Genomic DNA, 22,484 nt, shown 5'->3' on the forward strand with positions numbered 1-22,484 from the left:
ACAAAATTGCTATATATTAATAGCTAAATGTTTTACACACTCCAGGTCACCATAAACTCTGCCAGAACAGCCACTCCCATAATGATGTATATGAAAAGCTTTTGACTGAATCACAACGTAACAAGCAGTACTGTATATAAATAACTTAACAGTGACCTGCAGTTGCAAAGTAGCCCATTTTCTAAAAATCACATTTAAGGTTATTCATAATTTACTGCACAGCTCGTCTGGCTTGTGCTGTACAGTATAACTCTCTAAAGTATTTTAAAATTGCACAGATTTTAGTTGGGCACGATGTTCAAATATTGAGCTCTTGAAGATTCTCCCTGCCCACATAGCAAAACAGGCATCGTGCCGGACAAATGCGGCATGACCCGAATACACACAGCGGAGAGTTATAGGTTTGTAATCTTCAATACACGTGTAAAGCATCGGGTTAGTGAAGCCGAGGTTAAATGCAGGCAAGGAATGGCCTCCTTGCAAGTAATGTGTGAGCACTCAAATGTGACAATTACAATACAACTTGTAACATACGCATGCAGACACAATGCAGCGATTAAAAAAACTAGCGCTGTTACTTCATCCCATGTATTTAATTAATGAGAACATAACGTCTCAAGAAATGTGAACTGCTGCTCCTCCACATCATCCACATCAAGGGTGTAGTGGAAGCACTTGGCAGTGAGCAACTAGAACACATTTTCGGTAATTTATTCATTTTCAAAGAGCTGGCAGAAAGTAAAGACAGTTTAGCATAACCACGGCTCTACTATTTTTAGTGAGACACCTATGAAACTATTTATGCAGTTGCCATGTTGCCAGGAATTCTAGCTTCTGGAATAATGAGAATGTGGGGCAAATATTCGAAACGATTTCGACAGTGCATGCTGAAACCACTTTTCTAAGCATCAGTGGCTTAAAATGCAGTTTCTGAATTGGGTTTCTGGATACTTGACATTTTACGATTAAACTGCACCTCTCAGGATGGTAAAGAAATGTTGTCAGATGCACGGTAAAAACAACGCATACACAAGCAATATACGAGGCAACATGGAAGACCCAAACGCTTTCAGACTTTTAAAAAACGACATTAACATACCCTGACACACTATGGAACGCAATTTAACAAATCATACCCCCACATCCAATTGCACACAAATCTCGCCTGTCATATCCACACCGTCCAGGCCAGACGACCTGGTCTCCCTAGAGTAAATTTCAAGCCAAAAAAGTGGCTTCATGCTCTCTTGAGGTTCTACTTAAGTACTGCTTTTACTACTAAAGAGTTTCAACTTATATACAGTAGACCGTCACATATCCGACCATGACATAACCACCCTGACCAATTTGCTGCCCAAACCCTGTGCATAATGAAAGTGTGATTTTCTAGTTGTTCACAAAGCCAGCATTTGCATACGAAATAATGTATCCTTAATCCTGCGTACATTCGCTTACTTCTGACGGACAGGTCAACGGTTTTCCCATGTTAAGAGTCGTTTAGCCGCTGTATATTTGTCCAGTAACCTATTTGTGCATGGCGCAACGGTCATCTTCTGTCGACAGATGCTCACATATCCAACCTTTTAAAAATAAATCTGCCCAAAACCAGTGACCCTGCTAATCAGATATGCGACATACTCTTAGGTTTTTTCGGTAAAGTCATGTAGGTAAAAAATTTAAATAATAATAATATAAATAAAATAATCAATCACGACGTTTCGGAGGCAACACAAGTCTCTGTCATCAGGTGGGACCGTCACAGCTAAATTTACTTGATACAGTTACTTGATACAGTAAATGTAGCTGTGACGGTCCCACCAGACTTGTGTTGCCTCTGAAACGTCGTGATTTATTATTTATTTCTATTTTTATTTTTTTTCCTACATGACTTTACCGACAAAACCTAAGAGTATGAATCCTTGCAGTCACAAAAGCTTCAAATCTAGAACAGATATGCGACGTTGTACTGTAGCTAACAAAACGCACCCAAATAATATTTGTTCTAACAAAGCTACGGAAAAATCTCAATTCCCAAATCTTCAGTGTCGAGAAAAAGATCGTCGCCGGCACTCAGCCTTGCGCTAAAAGCGCACGTAGGTGGCGTCGATCTGCCGTACCCACGGCAGTGCCAGCATGATCTTGCGGCGGTATTGTGGGTCGCGCTGCAGAGGGTTGCGCTCTAGGTAGACGGTCTGTAGGCCCCGCGCGTTCTTCAGCTCGTCCACGTCATTCCAGTTGGAGATCTGGTTGTCGTTCATCTGCAAAGGGCAAGCGAGTTAAGGCATTACCACGTTGCACGTTTAAAGAAATAAAAATCGCGCATATGCATATTTTTTTTTATAATCGTGATCTTTGCCTTTCTAGGGCACATCTCACTTAAGCTTTTCCAAAGGAACCCCGATTGCAGTTGTCCGTATACGGCACAAGGTGAGCCTGCAAGTGAGCTTTAGTTTTAACAGTAGGGGGGCAAAGATTGACAAGTGTAATCCGCAATTAAGTAATTTGCAGGAATTATTTTTCTAATTTGTAAATATGGATCATGACACCAGCACACAATAGCCTATTCTTTATAAATGATCTCACAGGATCTTTAACGGTCACTATAAAGCAGAGTTCACTTAGTATTTTATCGTTCGTACACCTGATGTATTAACCAGGGCGGCCTGCCTGATTCCAACCTCCAACTTCTTAAAATAGCGGCGAACGCGCCACCCCTGCTTCAAGTCGCCGGATTTCTTGGAACACTTTCTAACGTGTGTTTGTGCCTTGAATTAATCATGGGAGTGCTCGTGCCAGCTCAGTGCACTAAGTGGGCTGCGGAGAAGGAACTGGGGAGCAATACTCACCCAGAACTCCTGCAGCTCTGTCAGGTGGCCCACATTCTCGATCCTTCGCACGCGATTGGCGGCGATGTCCAACGTCGTTAGTTTTTTCTGTACAAACACCAGCACGAAGGGCAAAGATAAACGGTGCGAAATAGACTGCAGTGGAGGCATCAACTAAAACATTCACTCAGCACCATGGTAAAATGCTTTCAAAGTAATCAGTGGAAGTACACATCTCAAAAAGAGTTTCAGACAACGTACTGTATATTATATAAAAAACAACAATTAAAAATGTACAACACTCACATTGTTCTCAAGGCCTTCGATGACCTCAATGCCGTTGTGGCTCAGGTAGAGCTCCTGCAAGTTCACGAGGCTGCTCAAGCCTTCTATCTTGGTGATCCGGTTACTCTGGGGTCACAGGACACACAGAGACACAGAAGCATAAAGGTCACATGGAGCAAACTCGACGAAACTTTATTTTATTTTACCAAGAACGGCCCACTGAGCTGTATCGCTCTTTTCAGAAGCGATCTGGCCACAAATGAAATCTCAACGAAGTGACTTATCATGTGAAAATGTATAGCAGCCAAATACTCTAAACACAAGTTTCTAAATGTGGAGGGAAAAACCAGAGGACCCGGATAAAAATCCACGCGACCACAGGGAGAACATGCAAACTCCAAATATGCAGGCGTCAGGGTCAAGATCAAACCCACGACCTCCTGTATACCAGGCGAGGTAGTTAACATCTCGCCACCGTGTCACCCATGAGTAAGCGTTGACACCGGGTCAAAGGGCATATGTAGATGCTTAAAAGAGTCATAAGTGGTGGTTTGCTCAAACAAGCTTGAAACGGTGCTCCATATCCTGTTAACAGCTGTGGTGAGTGGCATATGTAAATTGCACATTACTATGATGGGAGCGAGTCTATCCATGAGACGATGAGACAACTACTGCTATCAACAAAAAGTAAGCAAGTAGTGTCAGAGACGCACGCACAAGATTTATGATGGAAGAGTTCACTTATCGAACCAAGTTGGAATATTTGCTCAGATAATATTAAGGACTACAGTTGATGGTGACATTTGCATACATGAGCAATGCATTCATATAAAGTTACTTGCTTATTTATTTCATATTAAACCGAGAAATGTAGCAGTTCACACCCCAGCGATCCAGTGAATGGTAGAGCTTCTGGGTTGCAGTGTTATTCTGTTCTTGGCCAAACATCCCAATGTTCAAATAAAACATGCAAATTACTAAATTGGAATTACACATAGCAACATTGCCTCTTATTGCAAAAAGTTGTGCAGGACCCTCCTGTAAAAGAGTCTGCAGACTACGTGACGTTTTCCTGGGTAAACAAGAATAATACATTTTGATTTAAAGCTTTCATGACTGCAGGGATTCATATTCTTGGTGCTTTCGGTAAAGTGACTTTACCGAAAGAACCAAGAATAAGAATAATACAATAAGAACGTATTTTTACACTGTGGTGAATACACAAATCATTACACCGACTTAAATCAGTGTTGGCATAGAGACATGCATTACGAGACGTATCACAAGCAACATGCAGCATCTTTAAATAAATGTTAAATACATTATTCTATGGTCTGATACCTGTATACTAAGCACGGTCAGGTTGGTGAGGCTGTCAAGGTTCTGCAGTTTGGTGATTTTGTTCTTCCCAATGAACAGCGAATCCAAGTTCTTTAGAGTCTCAATGTTTTCAATGACCTGCAGGGAGAAAAGGCAACAAAAACATCACACACGCGGTTGCCAGTGTTAACACATTCCTGCGGAGGGAGCTGGTAGGAATGTTGGGTTGCTCAGTCAATGGCCAGGGTCAACGGCGGCGTGGTGTATTACGCAAATATGGCCGACTGTGAGGGCGGGTACAAGCCGGCGTGAGTAGGTTAAACGTTGAGTTTTATAAGGGCACCACGGGGTGACCAGCCCCTCCCCACCCAGCCCCACCCGTCTCACCCCCCCCCCCATTCCCACCCTCCCCACCCAGCCCCTTCCCACCCTCCCCACCCAGCCTCTCCCCACCCAGCCCCTCCCCACCCTCCCCTTTCCACCCAGCCCTACCCCTCCCATTTTTGGATGCACGACTGACGGACACACACAATAATCCCGTGGGCTGGTGGAACCAGGTGGTTCCTACCAATATAATTTAAGTAGCATTTACATGAACCCAGCTAGTCTGTATGTATGCATGGAGAACTCCTTTAAAAGTGTACCTCCAATTTAAATGAATATTTGTCTGCTATACATGTCCACATGATAAGCCACTTCGTTGATCTATCACTTGTGGCCAGATCGCTTCTGAAAAAGAGCTATATAGCTCAGTGAGCCTTACATGGTCAAATAAAAAAAATGTAATCTCTCTCCCTAAGCTCCCCCAATTAACACAACTGACGTGCTTGCGTCCGGGGATGGATTTCCTTTCCAGCTCAGACCCCGCCTGCTTGCCCTTCACCACATATTTTACCTCTTGTTGTAACAGCTCTCTCGCTGGTCCAGCAGTTCAACTGCTGGATTATTTTTTCCGCCTGAGGACGACCGCTTGTGTTGCGATCGAAACGTCGTGATATATTATTTTTTATTTCATGTTTCTACCTACGTGACTTTACCGAAAGAACCAAAGAGTATGGATCCGTGCAGTCATGAAAGCTTCAAATCAAGATTGAATAGTTTTATCTGAATGTTTATCGTGTTGTGTATGTATATGAGGTCTAGTTAAACGTTAATGTAAAATCAATGTGGTTCATTGTCCTCGGCACTTTGTCCAGCGAATGTGGCCACAGTGGAATGACAAACCCCTGTCAATTACTCTTTTGTTATGATACGTTGTATATGGAAATGGGTTCACATCACCCATGCAAAAAAAAATAATATTCTTAATTTTTTTAAAGATGAAGCAGATTTTTTTTTGACAAATCATCGAAACGCCGAAGGGGTGGAGGGTTTGTGAATTGTCCCAGTCCCTGTTTTTAACTGTCACAACTTTGAAGTCAGCTGACTAAGCAGCTCACGAGGGGCCATCCATTTCATACGTATGCATGGAGGAGGGGGGGGTTAACCCAAATGCGTGCCGCTTGCGTATGGGGGGGGGTCTATTGACAGTGTGCGTACGCATAGGAAACGGGGGGGGGGGGGGGTGGAGCTTCGATAATAAATTGCCTACATTGGCCTTCAAATGAGTTAGATAGTCCGGCAGTGGACTGCTTGCTTAAACACGTGAATATTATTAATCCTTGATCGTTTCTGCATGGATTAAATATCGGCCGTTCTATAGGATTCGGGGGGGGGGGGTGCGTCAAGCGTACGTATGCAGGTGGGGAAGGGGTGTAAAAAGTACGCGTGCGTACAGGGAGGGGGGGGGAGGGGTCAAGTTTTGACAGATTTTTGCGTACGTACTAAATGGATGACCCCCAACCACGCAGCTATACAAGCTGCTGAGAAATTGACAATGGCTATGGGGTCACGTGTTACAGGTTTCTGAGAAGAGAGCATTGGCCCGTGGGATATGAAGGGAACAGGTTCTGTATGCGTCACACTTGTGGACTTCAATGTGTTAAGGGGTGGCCAATTCTTACCCGAATGCGGTTAGATGCCACCTCCAGCATGCGCAGCTCAGTCAGAGAGTTCAGGTTCTCGATTTTGGTGATCTTGTTGCTCACGAGGAAGAGCTTGCGAACTTTTCTCAACGTGTCCAGGCCCTCGATCTTGCGCAGCACGTTGAACGAAATGTCAAGCATCCTGATCGACGCGTCACCAAATGGGCAGATGTTTATAAAATGCAAACAAATGAACTATCAGCATACTTGCCGATTACTCATACAACCTATATAAATTACATACAAGACATGACTGAAGTATTCAATGGAATAAAGGCTGAAAAGCCGGAATGAAGATAAATATGAGAAAAATAAAAGTCATGTACAAGTGCATTAAACCTAAAAAAATTAATGGAAAGGAGGCAAACATTTTCGTAATACTTCATTAAACTACTTCTATATGTAACAATCCTTACTATTCTGACCACAAGCAAATTTTACACAAATACACATCACCATGCAAGATGTTAATATATTACATTTGTTAAAAGCAATTACAATAACCCACATTTATGGTATGTCTAAAAAAACATTGGTAAGTTTCAAGTAGCATGGTTAGTTTTTAAGAGATGCTATGAATGCACGTGTACTGGCACAGGCAATTTAAAACAGCTGCATTGTGCAACAGTTTTCGCAAGGGCCCATGAATGATGCAAAGCATGGAGAGCGATTAAACAAGCACGGCTTTTTAGCTGTCATCAGCCTAATCACATTTTTGAAGGAATAACGTTTAAAAACACACAGGGGGGTACTGTTCACAAGACATGTTCACCTATGTGTGATTGGTAAGATTTCACGTAAGCTTTCATGACATATTATCCGATGCATCAGTGGTTTCTTTTGTGGGTCGGATTGTGTAGGTATGTCAATTAGAGAAGCAGCTCTAGATCACCTGACAAAGGTTAACAAATCGAGTTGTCCGTGGGCAAACGTGACAAGAGATTTCGTTTTTCAGCAAATCAGTTAAGTTGAAAACCAAGCAAAATGTTGACAATTTGACAAGAATCATCCTTTCCTATAATATGTCTAGGTATGAGTCACTTTCACGCTACCGTGGGTGGCATCTTGAAATTGGGTTTCATAAAAATAGGAGTGTTTTGTGAAAAGGGATAAGTTTTAAAATATATATGCTGTACCAAAGCACCACTGCTGTTATAGTTAAACAGCATGTATGAATGCAGCCTTGGGCAGTGATGGCAACATTCAACGTGAATAAGGTTGGAAAGATAACAGTGAATTAAAGGGCACGAAAAAGAAGACTCACTCTAGGTTCACCAGCGTGTCAAGATTCTCAATCTTCTTGAGGACATTGTCGTACAAGTCGAGCTCCCGCAGGGTCGTCAAGCTCTCCAGGTTCTCAATCTGGGCTATCATGTTTTGTCGCAAGCACAGCACCTGTTCCGGCAAACATTAACACCCACCCACACCAAGCACCGCACCGATAGCATCACTCTTCGGTTACATGACGGAGTTGAATGAACGCCATCAAACATTGTGCAGTGATTCTAATAAAAAAAGCAAAACAAATACAAAACCATACAGCAAATCCATTTCACAAATATATTATGTCAGTCAACTGCTGGATAAAGGCCTCCCCATGCCATGTTGATCATGTGGGTTGTTTGTGCGTACTTCATCATGTGGGCTGGTGAAGGGGGTGGGACGAGGGGCCACAACTGATTCAGATATCACTCGCCAATGATGATAGCTAAGGGCAAGATATTAATTGCTCGGCTTATAGCAGAATGCACTAACCAATGCTCCACCACTCTATTCCTTTAATAATGCCCACTTATTACACATGCACATCGCTTTTGTCAATCAACTGCTGGATGATGGCCTTCCTAGTATAACCCTTTACTGGAACAAAGTGGTAAGTTCAAGTTGGCAGAATGCACCATTTGTTTTCTTAAAAGTTATTCTTCTTACTGGTACTGACCTGAACTTTCGTCAGGATTTCAAGTCGCTCTATCTTCCCAATACGACAGTGGTTCAAGTCCACCTCCTGCAAAAAAGTAAGGCATTAATTGCATTCGGATTAATCTTGATTTGAAGCTTTCGTGACTGCAGGAATCCATACTCTTTGGTTCTTTCGGAAAAGTCACGCAGGTAGGAAAAATAATTGATCACGACGTTTCGATCGCAACACAAGGAACCGTCATCAGGTGTGAAACAAACACAGCAGGACAGCTGATGTAGAAGTCCTCCTGCTGTTTGTTTATGCATTCGGTTTGTCTTTACATGACGCCACAACAGATGCAACGTGACATTCCATTTGTGTGTAGCACTGTAGTGGGACTGTACCTCATCATCAGGGTTGAGCTCTATGGTGGTGATATCCACTGCTACCTCATTCTGACCTGAAAAGCCATAACACCGACCCATACGCACGCTTACACTGACAGACCGAACCCACTCGCATTTGTTCATTTCTTGCAGGGCTAGATTTAGAGGGGCAATTGATGTTATAGTATAAATATGAATAGTAACGCTTTCCCATTCCGACGACGTACAAGTACGTCATCGTACAACCACTGTTGACTTCCCCACAATAGTGATACTTATTTTATCGACCCCCAGAAGACAATGGGATGAGTCAACCCCCTATGAGGAATTGAACTCGCAACCTTGTGATTGCGAGCCGCTCGCTCGACCACTGAGCCACCTGCCCAATGTCCTGGGGATCAAGATACCTAATTCTGGCGCTGATCTTTATGCAATATGTAATGTGACCTTGTGGGTGAACTTTACTTGTGCACATGCCATAAAAGACCAGCAGTATGTACTGATGTAGAAAGAGTCCTTGCATTTTACAACAAGTTCAGGACAATTCGCATTCAACAATTAACTGGGTTGCCAATTGGCAGTCTACCCAACAGCACCCAATTTAATGCCAAACAATTGTTCATCAGTGTCAATTAAGATTCTATATTTGATTTATTTAATCCAGTATTGCATATGGAAAACTCAATTGACAAAAAACAGAATTCTATAACTACACACCCGCGGTCCATCTTTAGATCTCCAACCAGTAATTACATACACAATGCAGGGACACATGAACCTGGGAACAATCCCAAATCAGCGACATCACGTTGACTTCAGGAAAGTGGTCCTTGAAAAAAACACATTACAAGCACAGATGATTGGTGGTAGACATCAAGACTGGCGGTTGGAATGACAGTCAATGGAGAGGACGGGGCCCAGAGGGCACCCACCAAAGAGATGGAGCAATGAGATCGGTTCGTGTGCAGGAGTGACACAAATTGCAGCATCAAAAGACATGGGGTGGCCTTCATCCAACAGTGGATTAGAGAACAGCTAATGAATTATAGGCACAGGAGTCTGTTAAACTAAACACGTTCAAAGCTTTATATGCCACATATCTGCTATTAAATCGTTTAAAAGCTTTGCTAGTGGGGCGATACAAAACTGAGTGAATGTGTATTTCTGTCGCGTAAAAAAATACATCACTACATCATTATATCACTTAAAAGCAGCATTTTATCACTTACAAGCTAATTTTTTCATGCATGTAGTCAACCGCTAAACGTAAAACGAACTGGCTTTCCTTTGAAGACCGAATAACACATGGGTCTTTATGTGCAGCGTGCAGCTATGTTAATGAATAAACACTGCATCCATTGAACATGGAGAACCCGAGTGTTTCACACAAGCCTTGGCCGCTGTCGACACACAAACTGTGAACCTACATTACAGGACATTCAGCTTTGAATGGGAATGGGTTCCGAAGGTTGCAATGAAAATGTAAACGCGAGCCCCTCTCACGTCTGATAAAATGTGCGGAACAAAGATATAAGGAAGTTAATATCAATGATTTGTAGCGTAACCATAATCGCGCGTCGTTCGTGTTAAGAAGGACGATGTTACTGGTGATGTTAACGTGCCTGTTAATGCCGTGATTGCTGTTAAGTATGCAAATTGAGGTGTGCTGTTAATATTAATACTATTAATGGTGTTAGTGCAGTGATTATATTATATATATTTTAAAAAACGATAATCAGCCATTTTGTCATTTTACTGCTGGATGAAGGCTTCTGCACATCAAACCAATCGAGGGATTGTTTGACCACATTTCACCACGCTGGTCAATTTTTTGCGCGAGGGTAGGTTTGCCCAGCACCGGTTCAGATATCACTTGCCACTGATGTTAGGGGAATCGAACTGGGGCTGCCAGGTTCATCACACCGCCACAGTTCCGTCCCAATACGTAGCGATGAATTGTTAATGACGATTAAGTAAATTATGTAAGTGATGGAAGAGAACAAGCACCATGCTGCTGCTGCTGCTTCGGACTCAAAGCGGCACCTCCTGTCGCCTCCTCATCCGCAGACTCCTCCGACTCGGGCCGTCTGTCAACTGACGCAGGGGTGAGGAAATCACTCATCCATCTCGTGCTCACGCCGGCAATAACAACACCACTGATGACAACAACAACAAGCACAGCATCACACTCATAACGACAAACATCACATCAAGCTCACACACACCACGAATAACAACAACAACAATCAGATGACTGTTTACTCACATCGGCACTAATATATACAACAACCACATCACAACCACACCCGCCACTAGTAACACACAAATATCAACACAGCAACAATACAAGCACATTAACCACATCCCATGAACATTACGGAGCTGTACATTCAGCATGAACATTAAAATCAGAAACATTTATGTATGCAGAACTTAATTTTCACCGTATGTAGCCAACCAACCGTGCTAATTAGTCTTTGGTTCTTTTCGGTTAAGTCACGTCTAAAAAGATTTTTAGACGTGACTTAACCGAAAAGAACCAAAGAATAATTCCTGCAGTCACGAAAGCTCCTAAATTAAGATTGTGCTAATTAGTGGTCGTCAGTCCAAGTGACAATTGACAGCGACATTAACACGACAGAAATCCTATGCAGACCAATATCTTCATTAACCACACATCATCCCGATGAATCCGACATTGTTCCTATGAACCCCCCCCCCCCCCAGTAACCACATGAACAAATCATCCTTATTAACCCCACTCTATCCCTGACCCACCAGTAACCACATTACCCCCAGTAACCACATGAACACATCATCCTCATTTGCCCCACTGTGTGCCTACTGACCCATCAGTAACCACATTAACCCCCGTAACCACGTGAACACATCATCCTTATTAGCCCCAGTGTCCCTGACCCATCAGTAACCACATTAACCCCCGTAACCACATGAACACATCATCCTTAGTAGCCCCACGGTGTCCCTACTGACCCATCAATATCCCCATTAACCACCTTCAAAATCTGTCATCGCTACCGGAGGAATCCGAAGAGCGGCAAAGCTCTTTGCCCACAGATGTCCAGCAACCCACACTGCCTCGACCAAGCCCACGTTGAACGCCGTTCACTTCACGGTAAGCACGTCAACATTAGCCCCGTTATCTCCGTTACTTCCGTTACCCCGTTACCTCCGTTACCCCCCAAATCGCCAGCGGCCTCACCTTCCATGCTGTGCTCCGCCATGCTGCCCGGGCGTGTGACGTCACCTGCGCAGGGACCGACGGAAAGTCGCGCGGCTGAGCCGCTTCCCGAAACGCGATTTCATTAAACCCTCCCCCGCCCCGCCGAACACTCAGAAAAACCCCACAACTTAGGGGCCGTCCATAAATGACGTCACGCACCTAGGGGGGGGGGGGGTGAGACATCTGTGACGATATGTGACGAGGGGGGGGGGGGGTGAGAAATGTGACGTCACGTGAAAATGCGCAACTTTAAATAAATATAGACAACACGTTCCGCTTAATTAAATCGACTTTTTAATAAATGTTTTCTCCTACAACATCAGAGTGCAGCGCAAAATTAAATACGCACTACAATGACAATAGTTTAAAGCGCATTTGAAGCATATTTTATATTTTTTTTGGGGGGGGGGGGGCAGAGCTTTGTGACGTCATATTTGAGGGGGGTCTGACTTTTTGTGACGCCGTGTGACGAGGGGGGGGGGGTGTAAAAAATCGTCCAAAATCGCGTGACGTCATTTATGGACGGCCCCTTACTACTTACGAGCTCACGAATTATTCATGTAAATTTTTTTGAAAAATAATGTCGCTCTTTGTCAGAAGCAACCTGATCATCACAAATGACAGCTCGATGAATTCGGCGTGTCAGGGTGGACATTGAGAGCATCCGAAACCCTCCTCTTTAGGGGCCGTCCATAAATGACGTCACGGGACTTTGGACGATTTTTTACCCCCCCCCCATCGTCACACGGCGTCGCAAAAAGTCAGACCCCCCCCTCAAATATGACGTCACAAAGCTCTGCCCCCCCCCCCCCAAATAAAACATGCTTCAAATCGCTTTAAACTATTGTCATTGTAGTGCGTATTTAATGTGGCGCTGCACTCTGATGTTGTAGGAGAAAACATTTATTAAAAAGTCTATTTAATTAAGTAGAACGCGTTTTCTATATTTATTTAAAGTTGCGAATTTTGATGTGACGTCACATTTCTCACCCCCCTCCCCCCCTTGTCACACGTCGTCACAAATGTCTGACCCCCCCCCCCCAGGTGCGTGACGTCATTTATGGACGGCCCCTTAAAAGCCGTGATGATGTCCATTCTGGAGGAGAAAAATCCACGTGGAGAGGTGAGAGCGAGAGAGAGACAGAGAGAGAGAGACACGCAAACTCCAAAATATACAGCGGGCGTCAGGGTCTGGATTGAACCCACGATTCCTCCTTGCACACCAGGCGAGGTTGTAAACATCTCATGACCACAGCGGGTGCCGCGGTGAGATTTATCATTCGCGCCCTTCGCGATAAAACCGTCAATGGAGAGCTTCACATTTCGACATTAAGCAGTAGTCCAGTGCTCGTGCCTTTTGCCCCCACCAATCGCAGACATTTAATTTACCGCAATGCAAAAAAAGCCTTGAATCCCGTGGTTTTATTCCGTATTGCAGTGCGTCGCCCGTGCCACTGTCGTCATGCAACAGGTGGCAGTGTTGCCACGTGTGCGGCGAATTCACCCTCAAAGCTCAATGCACGAAGACACTATACCTGAGCGTCATGGACAGGCCTGACCAGTGCCGGTTCAAACTCGTAGCAAGAGTAGCTACATAATGCTACGGGCCCCGCACTGTCAAGGGCCCCGCGCTAAATGCTTTCAAGCTATCAATTCCGGTTCAGTGATTCTGCACTTGCTCTATTACTATAGGACTATACCGCCTTCCACTTTTATGAACGACTGGGTGTTTAAGGTTAGGTCGCGGGTTCGATCCCAACCCTGACACGTTGTATAGTTGGAGTTTGCATGTCTCGCTCCCCGTGGTCGTGTAGATTTTTCTCCGGGTCCGCCGATTTTCCCCCTCCACATTTATAAACGTGCGTTTAGAGTGTTTGGCTGCTGTACATTTCCACACGATATGCCACTTCGTTGCGCTATAATTTGTGGCCTGGTCGCTTCTGAAAAAAAGTTATATAGCTCAGTGGGCCTAACCTGGTAAAATACAAAAATAACGTGATTCTATTGAATTGATACGTCTATGCTAAATTCATATAACTCTAGACAATTTCCACCGACTACTCTGGCCCAGATTATTTGTCAGAAATACTTGCAGCCATGATGTCACTCGGTGCTTGTGTGAACTCTTAAGTGTAACATGCAAATGTGCACTGCCTGATCACAGCAAGAAGATCCTGGATTCAGTTCGTATGGTCTCCTCCTGTTCTGCATGGGTTTCTTTCAGGCTTTCCAGTTTCCTCCCATGGCCAAACATCCAATTGCTGAAAAAATATCAACTGGGATCACACATACCTACATTGATGAAAAAAATATGGTTTACCCTTTTTGGCATAATAATATTTTCCAAAATTGCAAACGCTTGTCCGTATTCTCCTGATACAGAGCCTTGAGACTCAGAGAGGCTTTCCTGGGTAAACAAGCATAATAATAATAAAGTCCTAAGCTATAGTAATCCCTGGCTTATGACTTGCACAATGGACTTTGGGGATTTTGGCCCCTTAGGGTCCTACGAAGTGGCTGCCTTTAATTAATACCGCACTGAGCACTCGATGGCGGAAATAGCCCGTGCCGCATGAGCGAGTAGTCAATCTCACGCCGCGATCAAATCACTGATTTGCGAAAACTCTTCCTGCAATCGCCTTCATGCCCAGCTCATTATCGTGGCCGCTCTGGGACTTGACGGAGTTGACGTGGGCAACGCCGGGGCTGGTGGATACGCTGTCATTATCATAGATGCATTTGTTGCAGAGACGTGGTAACTAATGAAGGAGAGAAGATAGTGTTTGAAAGGGCAGACATAAGAATGCTAAGGTGGATGTTGGGATTATCTCCAAGGTAGAGGAGGAGGAGGAATAAATAAGTTGTAGCTTTAGAGGGAGGATGGACTTTGTATATGGTTTGAATACCACGGTGTTGAGAAGAGACAAAGAAGATTCGAGGGCCTATGTAGATCAGGGGGAAAGCAGATGCTGCCAGTGTCGGGCAGAAGGAGTAGAGAGGAGACCGAGGGTGAGACGAGAGGATGCGGTGGAGTCACATATGAGGATAGTGCGATGTGACGACAGAAGTGGCACACGATATGACTCCAATATACAGAGAGAAAGAAAATCGGAGTAGCCGACCACATGATATAATAATGGAACTTTTTGAGTGGTGGCGTAGTGATGAGCGCACTGTGCTATGATACCCTACGATCTGCGTTAGATTTCCAGTCCTGGGCCTCGCCCTTTAGCAACCCGCGCAGACGAAACTCCCCATGACTGACAAGGTGTGGGGAGGCCCTCATCCAGCAGTGGATTGACAAAATGGCTAATGATGTACATGCACATATTTTTTGAATGCGTAGGTCATTGAATGTTCCACCAAAACCCAGACGCTTCCCAGCCACTTTTGCCGATGACGATAGCACGGCGAATTAGCGTGGTGGTGTGTTATGAGTGCAGATATCGAAAATAGATTCGGCTTATACAAGCTGGGACGCGAAAGATGAATTATTGTGTATTATGTGTGTCTGACATGTTTTTATTCCTTGAACAAAATGTGCTTTTGACAACTGACATTGTACGGGGTAACCCATGAACTTATTCACTCGTGCCACCTCAAAACAACCGTCACATTACATTTCTGTTTTCTTTGCATTTTTTTATTTATCCAAACTAAGGCATTCGCACGGGGACATCTGGAGAGAGTTCACCCCGATAAAACAAATATTGCAAGTGCACACACGTACACATGCTGCTTGTGTGCACAGTCCATGATCAGTTTGGCTGAGTTTTCATTTTATTGCGTTAACAGAAGGGGTCAAGAGAGAGTAGAACGACAGTCATCATGCACACGCACACCGAGAGACACAGACACGTGTACAAACATCTCTGCGATGACAATGCGGGCAAATGCATTCGCCATTCACCGAAGTCATCGTCAAACCGTTGATGGTGATGAAATTTGAAATAAAAATCCAGCTTGTGCAATTTACAATTTTACCTATATGAGGTTTTTCGCGGTTGTGCTGTGCAACTCTCCGATGTGTTTTTGAGTTGTATCACGCATTGTTTGGCGCGATGTCTTGAGTTTCACTCCACGTGCTTCTTCAGCAGAACCAGAAAACACATTGGGGTGGTTATAAATAGACCAATTCACCTTGAATGCACTCGGTATCGTCGGATCTCGGAAGCTAAGATAGGTTGAGGCTGATTCACACTTGGATGGGCAACCACCAGGGCTCGCGAATATATTGTTGGCGCCGGGCTGCGAGGTGACCACGAGTTGAGGGATGATGAGTTTCATTCCTACATGGAGGGTTTTCCGGGCACTGCAATTTTGTCCCACGTGCCAAACACTCAAGGGGCTTTAAATTCACGCACCGGAGATGACAAACAAATTTGGCTCATTTTTAATCATCCAAATTAATTGAAAACCCAAATGTTAAATGATGGGAGTTTTTTTAGTTGTTGCAGTCATTGATGACTGAACAGAGATTATCAATTCTATAACTGAGAGCCTGGTTTAATTACGAATGTTTGAAACATGAATTTTCAACCCAGTTTCTCAGCGTAAATGCTTCGCGCTGTGGCTCTTGACTTGTCCTGCGGTGCCCTCGTCCTGAATTTTGACTATGTGCACACATTTAACCTTCCTGCTTAAACATGCATCCATTTCCCTTGTAAGCCGGCACTCGCACAAAAAAGCAAACTGAGCATTTCCATTTTTGCACAGTGGAGCTGATTCATCTGACCTAAAATTATAACAACTTCAACCACCGCTTACTATCGTGTGGCTGTTGTAATATCGCAGAACTTGTGCCAGGCTAGGTGCACTTTGAGACTACGCACACTTTAGGAATTGGTGTTATGGGTCAACAGTTTCTCAGACGTTATTTCCTCGATTCCTACCACGTGATGTAGTCGTTACTTGATGCACTCACCTGATGATGAATAAACCATCACCACCAGCAACATCACCACCACCAGCACAACCATCACCACACGCACCACCACCAGCATCATCGTGAATACAACCATCACCACGAGGAGCATCGCCATCAGCAGCACCATCAACACCACCAGCAAAATTCACCTGGTTGGCCAATTTATCAAACAGGGAAACCTTTCCGAGGCAGCGGAAAAGCTCAAAGTACATCCGACACTAATAAAGTCCTTGGGGCTTTATGTTGAGATGCTGAGAGCTCTTGAACGGCGGGCGAGGGACAAAGAGGGGCGGGGTGGGGGGGGTACAGAGAGGGGGGCGGACAGAGGAGGAGGGAAGGGCTGGGATGGGATCCCTCATTAATTAACAATTCACGCCACACGTGGCACCTTCGGCATCATGGCCATCCTCTCGGTGCCAATTACAGCACCCCGTTGCAACACAAATCATTACTGGGGATTATGGTTATCGTATACTGTAGATAATTGCACCGTGTTGAAAGTGTTGAAACTAATTAAAGATAGAGTGTAAACGTGTATGACGCATGGGTTGGAAATATGGACACGAGCAAACATGGATGAGTAGCTGGAACGTGCGCAGTGAAACGGGGAGAGGAACACGCTTGTATGAATGTTGAACTTCTTTCGCACCGTACGTAGCCAACTGAGCGGCAATTGCGGGACACGTGGAGCAGAGGAGACACCCAACATGAAGACTTCATGATGATTGCTATGGATAGGTGGGTTTTGGGCAGGACACGTCGCTTGAAGAGATAATGGTTGAGACTGAAGCATGCGTGGCAGTCAAATGGGTGATTGCGACCACTGCACAGATGGAGCAATGGCATCAGCTAGAGATGGATCGTTGCATCGGGAGCCCGCTAAATGGTGGCAATGCAATGGATTGACAAGAGGCGGGACATTGTTAGTATTACATTGCGTTGTGTGCCGTGCCGGCCTTCATAGGCCAATATTCTCTTCAAGGCTACACGTGGGGAGCTTTGTGTGCGTGTCCATAATGTACATCACAGAAAACTTCACTCATCGCGTCTGCAATGTAAGAGTCAACACGTGGGGTCACGTGTGTGCTGTTGCCGCAACGGCAACGGCAAAGGTGCAGCCCTGCAATCGCTTGCTGATGCCACCGCTGGAGGAAGGGTGCGTCCGCTCGAGCTAGCTCTCGGGAGCGTAGAAGAGTAGGCCAAATACTGTGGCGTGTGGTGGGGTAAAGTGTGGGTGCTGCCGCTTTTTTTTAGGACATACAGAGCTGTACGCACGTACGTTGAACTTCTTTCGCACCGTACGCAGCCAAACCCTGCTAACCGCAGCTCCCTCTATTTGGAGAGTTAAATAAAGTGACACTGGAGAGCTCCAGACGTCTCGAACAAGAGGCATGACCGCACAACGCGCGACCTTCCAATCGCCTGCCGTTTACACCGCTGTGGTGGACAGTCACCGTGGGGTGATGGGGGGAAGATTTGAGAAACTTGCACCGTCGCTATCAGCTGCCGTGCCTGGAGAACGAACCCGTTGATCTCCGGATTGCAAGTCCCGTGCGCAAACCATTTTTCATAAAGAGACATATATAACAAACTGCGTGGTTACGTAACCAAATATTTAACTTTATTCAACAAAACAAAGTGCAACGTCTGAACGTGTTCATTTTCTTTTATGTTCACAAAATATTTGACTTCACATTCATTCATGTACTCGGATCCTCGTTGCATTGCGTATGCAGCAGTAGCGTATAGTGTAACACATACTGCGTGAATGAAATCAGGCAGGCAGGAGTGTAATTATACATTGCATGGAAAACCCCCTCTGCCCAGTCTGTCGCACTGTGTTTTGTGTTGTATTATTAAACAGTGAGACCGCATAGAACATCCCTCCGTGTCCTTCACAATGTGAACAAAGGCATTACGAAAACATCGCTGGGTTTGACCACTGTGCAAACAGCTCTACGCTTTCACGCAACCACTTTCAGAATGTTTTCCAGTGCGCGGGCTGCGTATTTGCTATTTGCAAAGTTGCACTGACGCCGTGAAACAAGTTCAATTATTGCCGCTTCCGTTCATGACAATGTGAGATTAATGATACAACATTACAGTTGCTTTCCTCTGTCGGTGAGCCCAAAAAAATATGAAGTTTTTATTCTCAAGGGATGGCTTTCCCCAAGAAAATACCAATTCTATAATTCTAGATTTGAAGCTTTTGTGACTGCAAGGATTCATACTCTTAGTTCTTTCGGTAAAGTCACGGTCCCACCTGATGAAGGAGACTTGTGTTGCCTCCGAAACGTCGTGATTTTATTATTTTATTTTGTATTAATTTTTATTTCATTTTTTACCTACGTGACTTTACCGAAAAAACTAAGAGTACCAATTCTATATTTATTCACAATTCGTCATTTGTATTGTTTTTATATATAATGCCTATGCCAAATCACCAATATTGCATCGGACTTTATCATATCTGAGGGTGTGTTATGTGTGCTCAAAACGTCGTCTATTATATATATTTTGAACATTTGAAGCTACAGTGTTATTGAGGAATGTGCTGCATTTTTATTTATATTGTCGGGTTGCGAGGTAGCTATGGGATAGTACGGCAGCAATGGATTTTTGAAACTATCTCTGGGGAGCTCTGGGTGTTAGCCTTTTAAATGTGTGGGTTTTCTCCGGGTTTTTAGTGTTTTTTTCTTCCCACAAGCCAGTCACTCATGAATAGAATAGCCAAAGCAGCCCTATGTAGCAGGGCCATCCTGAAAAAAGTATAAAGATTGAGTGAGTTTTCTTGGATACGTATATATGCGATTAATTATTCATATAAGATATGACTTAGCACTTTGTCAATCTACTGCTGGATGAAGGCCCTCCCCATTATTTCTACAGCATTACCCTCTTCCGAGACGTCTTGTCCGTGTGGAAGAGTAGACCTAAATCTACTCTAGGGGGGCTCTGGAGAGCTTCCTCTAGCTGAGGCCTTTCCACCGGGCAGTGGAGTGCAGACATTGCAGGGACGCGCCCAGCCGTGCCCCGTCTCACAATCACTTACAGATCAATTGCAAAAATTGCTTGATTCGCGAACGTAGCTTGCCGTGCCCCACCACGAGAATCAACGGGCCCAGGCTGATGTTGATGGCGGTGGAGAACCTGGCGAGCGAGATCAGCCAATCCAAGTCGTCGTCTTGCCGGTAGTTGTAGTAGTTGATCGCGAACACGTGGATGCCCCAGGAGACCACGAATATGGTCACGACCACCATGATCACCTTGGCCGCCTTCACCTCGGTGGAGACGCGCGACGGCATGAGGCTGGCCACGTGCAGTTGCCGCCGGTGCCGGTGGAGGATGAGCAGCGTCTTGATGTTCACCGTCACCATGAGCACGATGGGCACGATCTCGTTGATGATCATCGACGCGGTGGTGTAGGCGAGGCCCTCGCGTGCGCTGGCGAAGCGGAGCACGCAGCCGAGCAGCGGGCGAACGGTCCCGCTCACGAGCATGAGCCGATCGGTGAAGTTGCCCGCACTGTTGCCGGAGAAGACCACCGCGGGCACGCTGAAGAGCACGTTGGCTGCCCACACGCAGAGCAGCGTGAGCGCCGCTTTGCGCAGGGCGGACGTCTTGCTCTTGACGCTCGTGTGACGCCTGCTCACCATCAGGTAGTGGAACATGCTCAGAGTCAGCGTGGTCCACACGCTCACGGAGCGCGTCACCACCCAGACGCCCATGCACAGCTTGCAGCCGATGTCGCTCAGCGACATGTGCACGCCCGCGTCCCAGAAGAGGAGCGGCCCGTTGCGCACCACGCTGATGAGGAGGTTGACGAACGACAGGTTGACGAGGATCGCGTCCGAGGGCGGCAGGCACTCGTAGGCGCACGCCGTGTTGGCGATCACCACCAGGATCAGCGCGTTCACCACCACGCCGAATGCCGTGATCACGCTGTGGATGGCGACGAGGAGCATTGCCTCGGTGCTCATCGTGGATGCCGCCGTGTCATCCGGTCCCTCACCGTTGCCTGCACGGGAGGATGGAGAGGAGGAGGAGGTCAGAGTAGGAGGAGCAGGAGGACAGAGAGGAGGACGAGGAGGAGACGGTGTAACAGAGTACAAAGAGGAGGAGGAGGTTGGAGGATGATGACATGTAAGAGGTGGAGGACGAGGAGGACACATGACCGAGTGACACACTGTTGACATGTGCTCACTCAATGGGCAATGTGTTAGTCCACTGCTGGATGAGGGCCTCCTCACAGCGTGTGGACCATAGGGGCTATTTGAGCATACTTCACCATGCTGGACTGATGTGAAAAAGAGCTTCATAACTCATCGGATGTCTCCAGGATAAATAAAGATTGTGATTCTGGCCAGTGCAGCTTGAAGGCGGGGAGCTTAGTCAATGTAAGTATGCATGTTGAGCTTCTTTCGCACCGTACGTAGCACGGTAAAACGATAGATTTTGCTGGACTGCCCTCTGCTGGCAACATAACCCCCGCAGCAGCAGCAGCTCATAATAGCTACTTTATACACGATGGCCGCCCATCCAAGTACTTTCCAGGCTCATACCTCGATTTAAAGCTTTCGTGACTGCAGAGATTCATCTTCTTGGTTCTTTCAGTAAAGTCACGTAGAAGGGAAATAATAAAATAATAAAAATAAAACATAATAAAATAATTCTCACGACGTTTCGGCCACAACGCAAGCAGCCGTCCTCAGGTCAAGAACAGGTCTGTCGGAAAGACAGCGTCTGAATGAATTATTTTTTTTATTATGTTTTATTTTTATTATTTTATTATCTCCCTTCTACGTGACTTTACCGAAAGAACCAAGAAGAAGGCTCATACCTGCTTTAGCTTCCGAGATTTGTCGAGATCGAGCACATTTTGGGTGATGTGTTCGAAGGCTGATTTATCGTAATCGAATAATAATAATAATCCTAATCACAGTGGCATTCTTCTTATGAGCGATCAGAAACTCCTGTTCATGAGCATCAGCCACAGGTCAATCCACTGCTGAATGAATTCCTCTACCCAAGCCGTTGCCACCTCCCACGATTTCCACCATCGCTATAATCCACAGCAGCTCCTGCTATCTACGTCATTTTAGCCAAACAAGAGGGACATTTTCACGAATAGCTACCCACATACGACGTCCCGAAAAAGGCGATGCACATTTGTGGATAAGCACGGATAAAAGGGATATAATCAACAGCAGAGCCGCCAATCGCCGCCGCCAAGAGGAATCTACCCACGATGATTCCACCCACAGTGCCCGGTGGTTAGCATCAAGTCCGTTGCAACCGAGTCTCGTGCCGGGCAACTTACACGTGGGTGGTTAGCCAACATCACCGTCCTCATCATCAGAGAACGAAGTAATGCATCTGCCATGGAGTGTGACGCTAAGCTCGATAAAAAGCGAGCTGCCCCCCCCTCTGCCACTACCAGAGATGTTAACTACCTCGCCTGGTATACAGGAAGTCTTGGGTTCGATCCCGACCTTCACGTCTGTATATTTGGAGTGCGCGTGTTCTCTCGGTGGTCGCGTGGATATTTCTCCGGGTCCTCCGGGTTTTCCCCT

At 45.5% G+C, this 22,484-nt stretch overlaps 2 protein-coding genes across 3 annotated transcripts; both read right to left on the bottom strand.

The window, feature by feature from the left end:
• Nucleotides 1-1,860: 1,860 nt before the first annotated feature.
• Nucleotides 1,861-12,047, bottom strand: PPP1R7 (protein phosphatase 1 regulatory subunit 7). Of its 2 annotated transcripts, XM_078607726.1 has the most exons (10): nt 11,964-12,047; nt 10,748-10,834; nt 8,759-8,814; nt 8,394-8,459; nt 7,719-7,849; nt 6,434-6,596; nt 4,452-4,568; nt 3,132-3,236; nt 2,847-2,933; nt 1,861-2,258 (listed from the first exon to the last, which is right to left on the bottom strand). In XM_078607726.1, the coding sequence occupies exons 1-10, from the start codon at nt 11,983-11,985 to the stop codon at nt 2,082-2,084; spliced, it is 1,011 nt and encodes a 336-aa protein (XP_078463852.1). In that variant the 5' UTR covers nt 11,986-12,047; the 3' UTR covers nt 1,861-2,081. The 2 variants fall into 2 exon arrangements, with proteins under 2 accessions (XP_078463852.1, XP_078463853.1); XM_078607727.1 differs by lacking the exons at nt 8,759-8,814; nt 11,964-12,047 and having other exon boundaries at nt 10,748-10,811.
• A 7,255-nt stretch (nt 12,048-19,302) lies between these two features.
• LOC144728273 (olfactory receptor class A-like protein 4) lies at nt 19,303-20,918 on the bottom strand. The gene has a single exon (XM_078607582.1). The coding sequence runs from the start codon at nt 20,889-20,891 to the stop codon at nt 19,956-19,958; it is 936 nt and encodes a 311-aa protein (XP_078463708.1). The 5' UTR covers nt 20,892-20,918; the 3' UTR covers nt 19,303-19,955.
• Between the last annotated feature and the right edge of the window lie 1,566 nt (nt 20,919-22,484).

This window comes from Lampetra planeri, chromosome 28, assembly GCF_965212315.1.
Source record: "Lampetra planeri chromosome 28, kcLamPlan1.2.h2, whole genome shotgun sequence".
NCBI classification, from domain to species: Eukaryota; Metazoa; Chordata; class Hyperoartia; order Petromyzontiformes; family Petromyzontidae; genus Lampetra; species Lampetra planeri.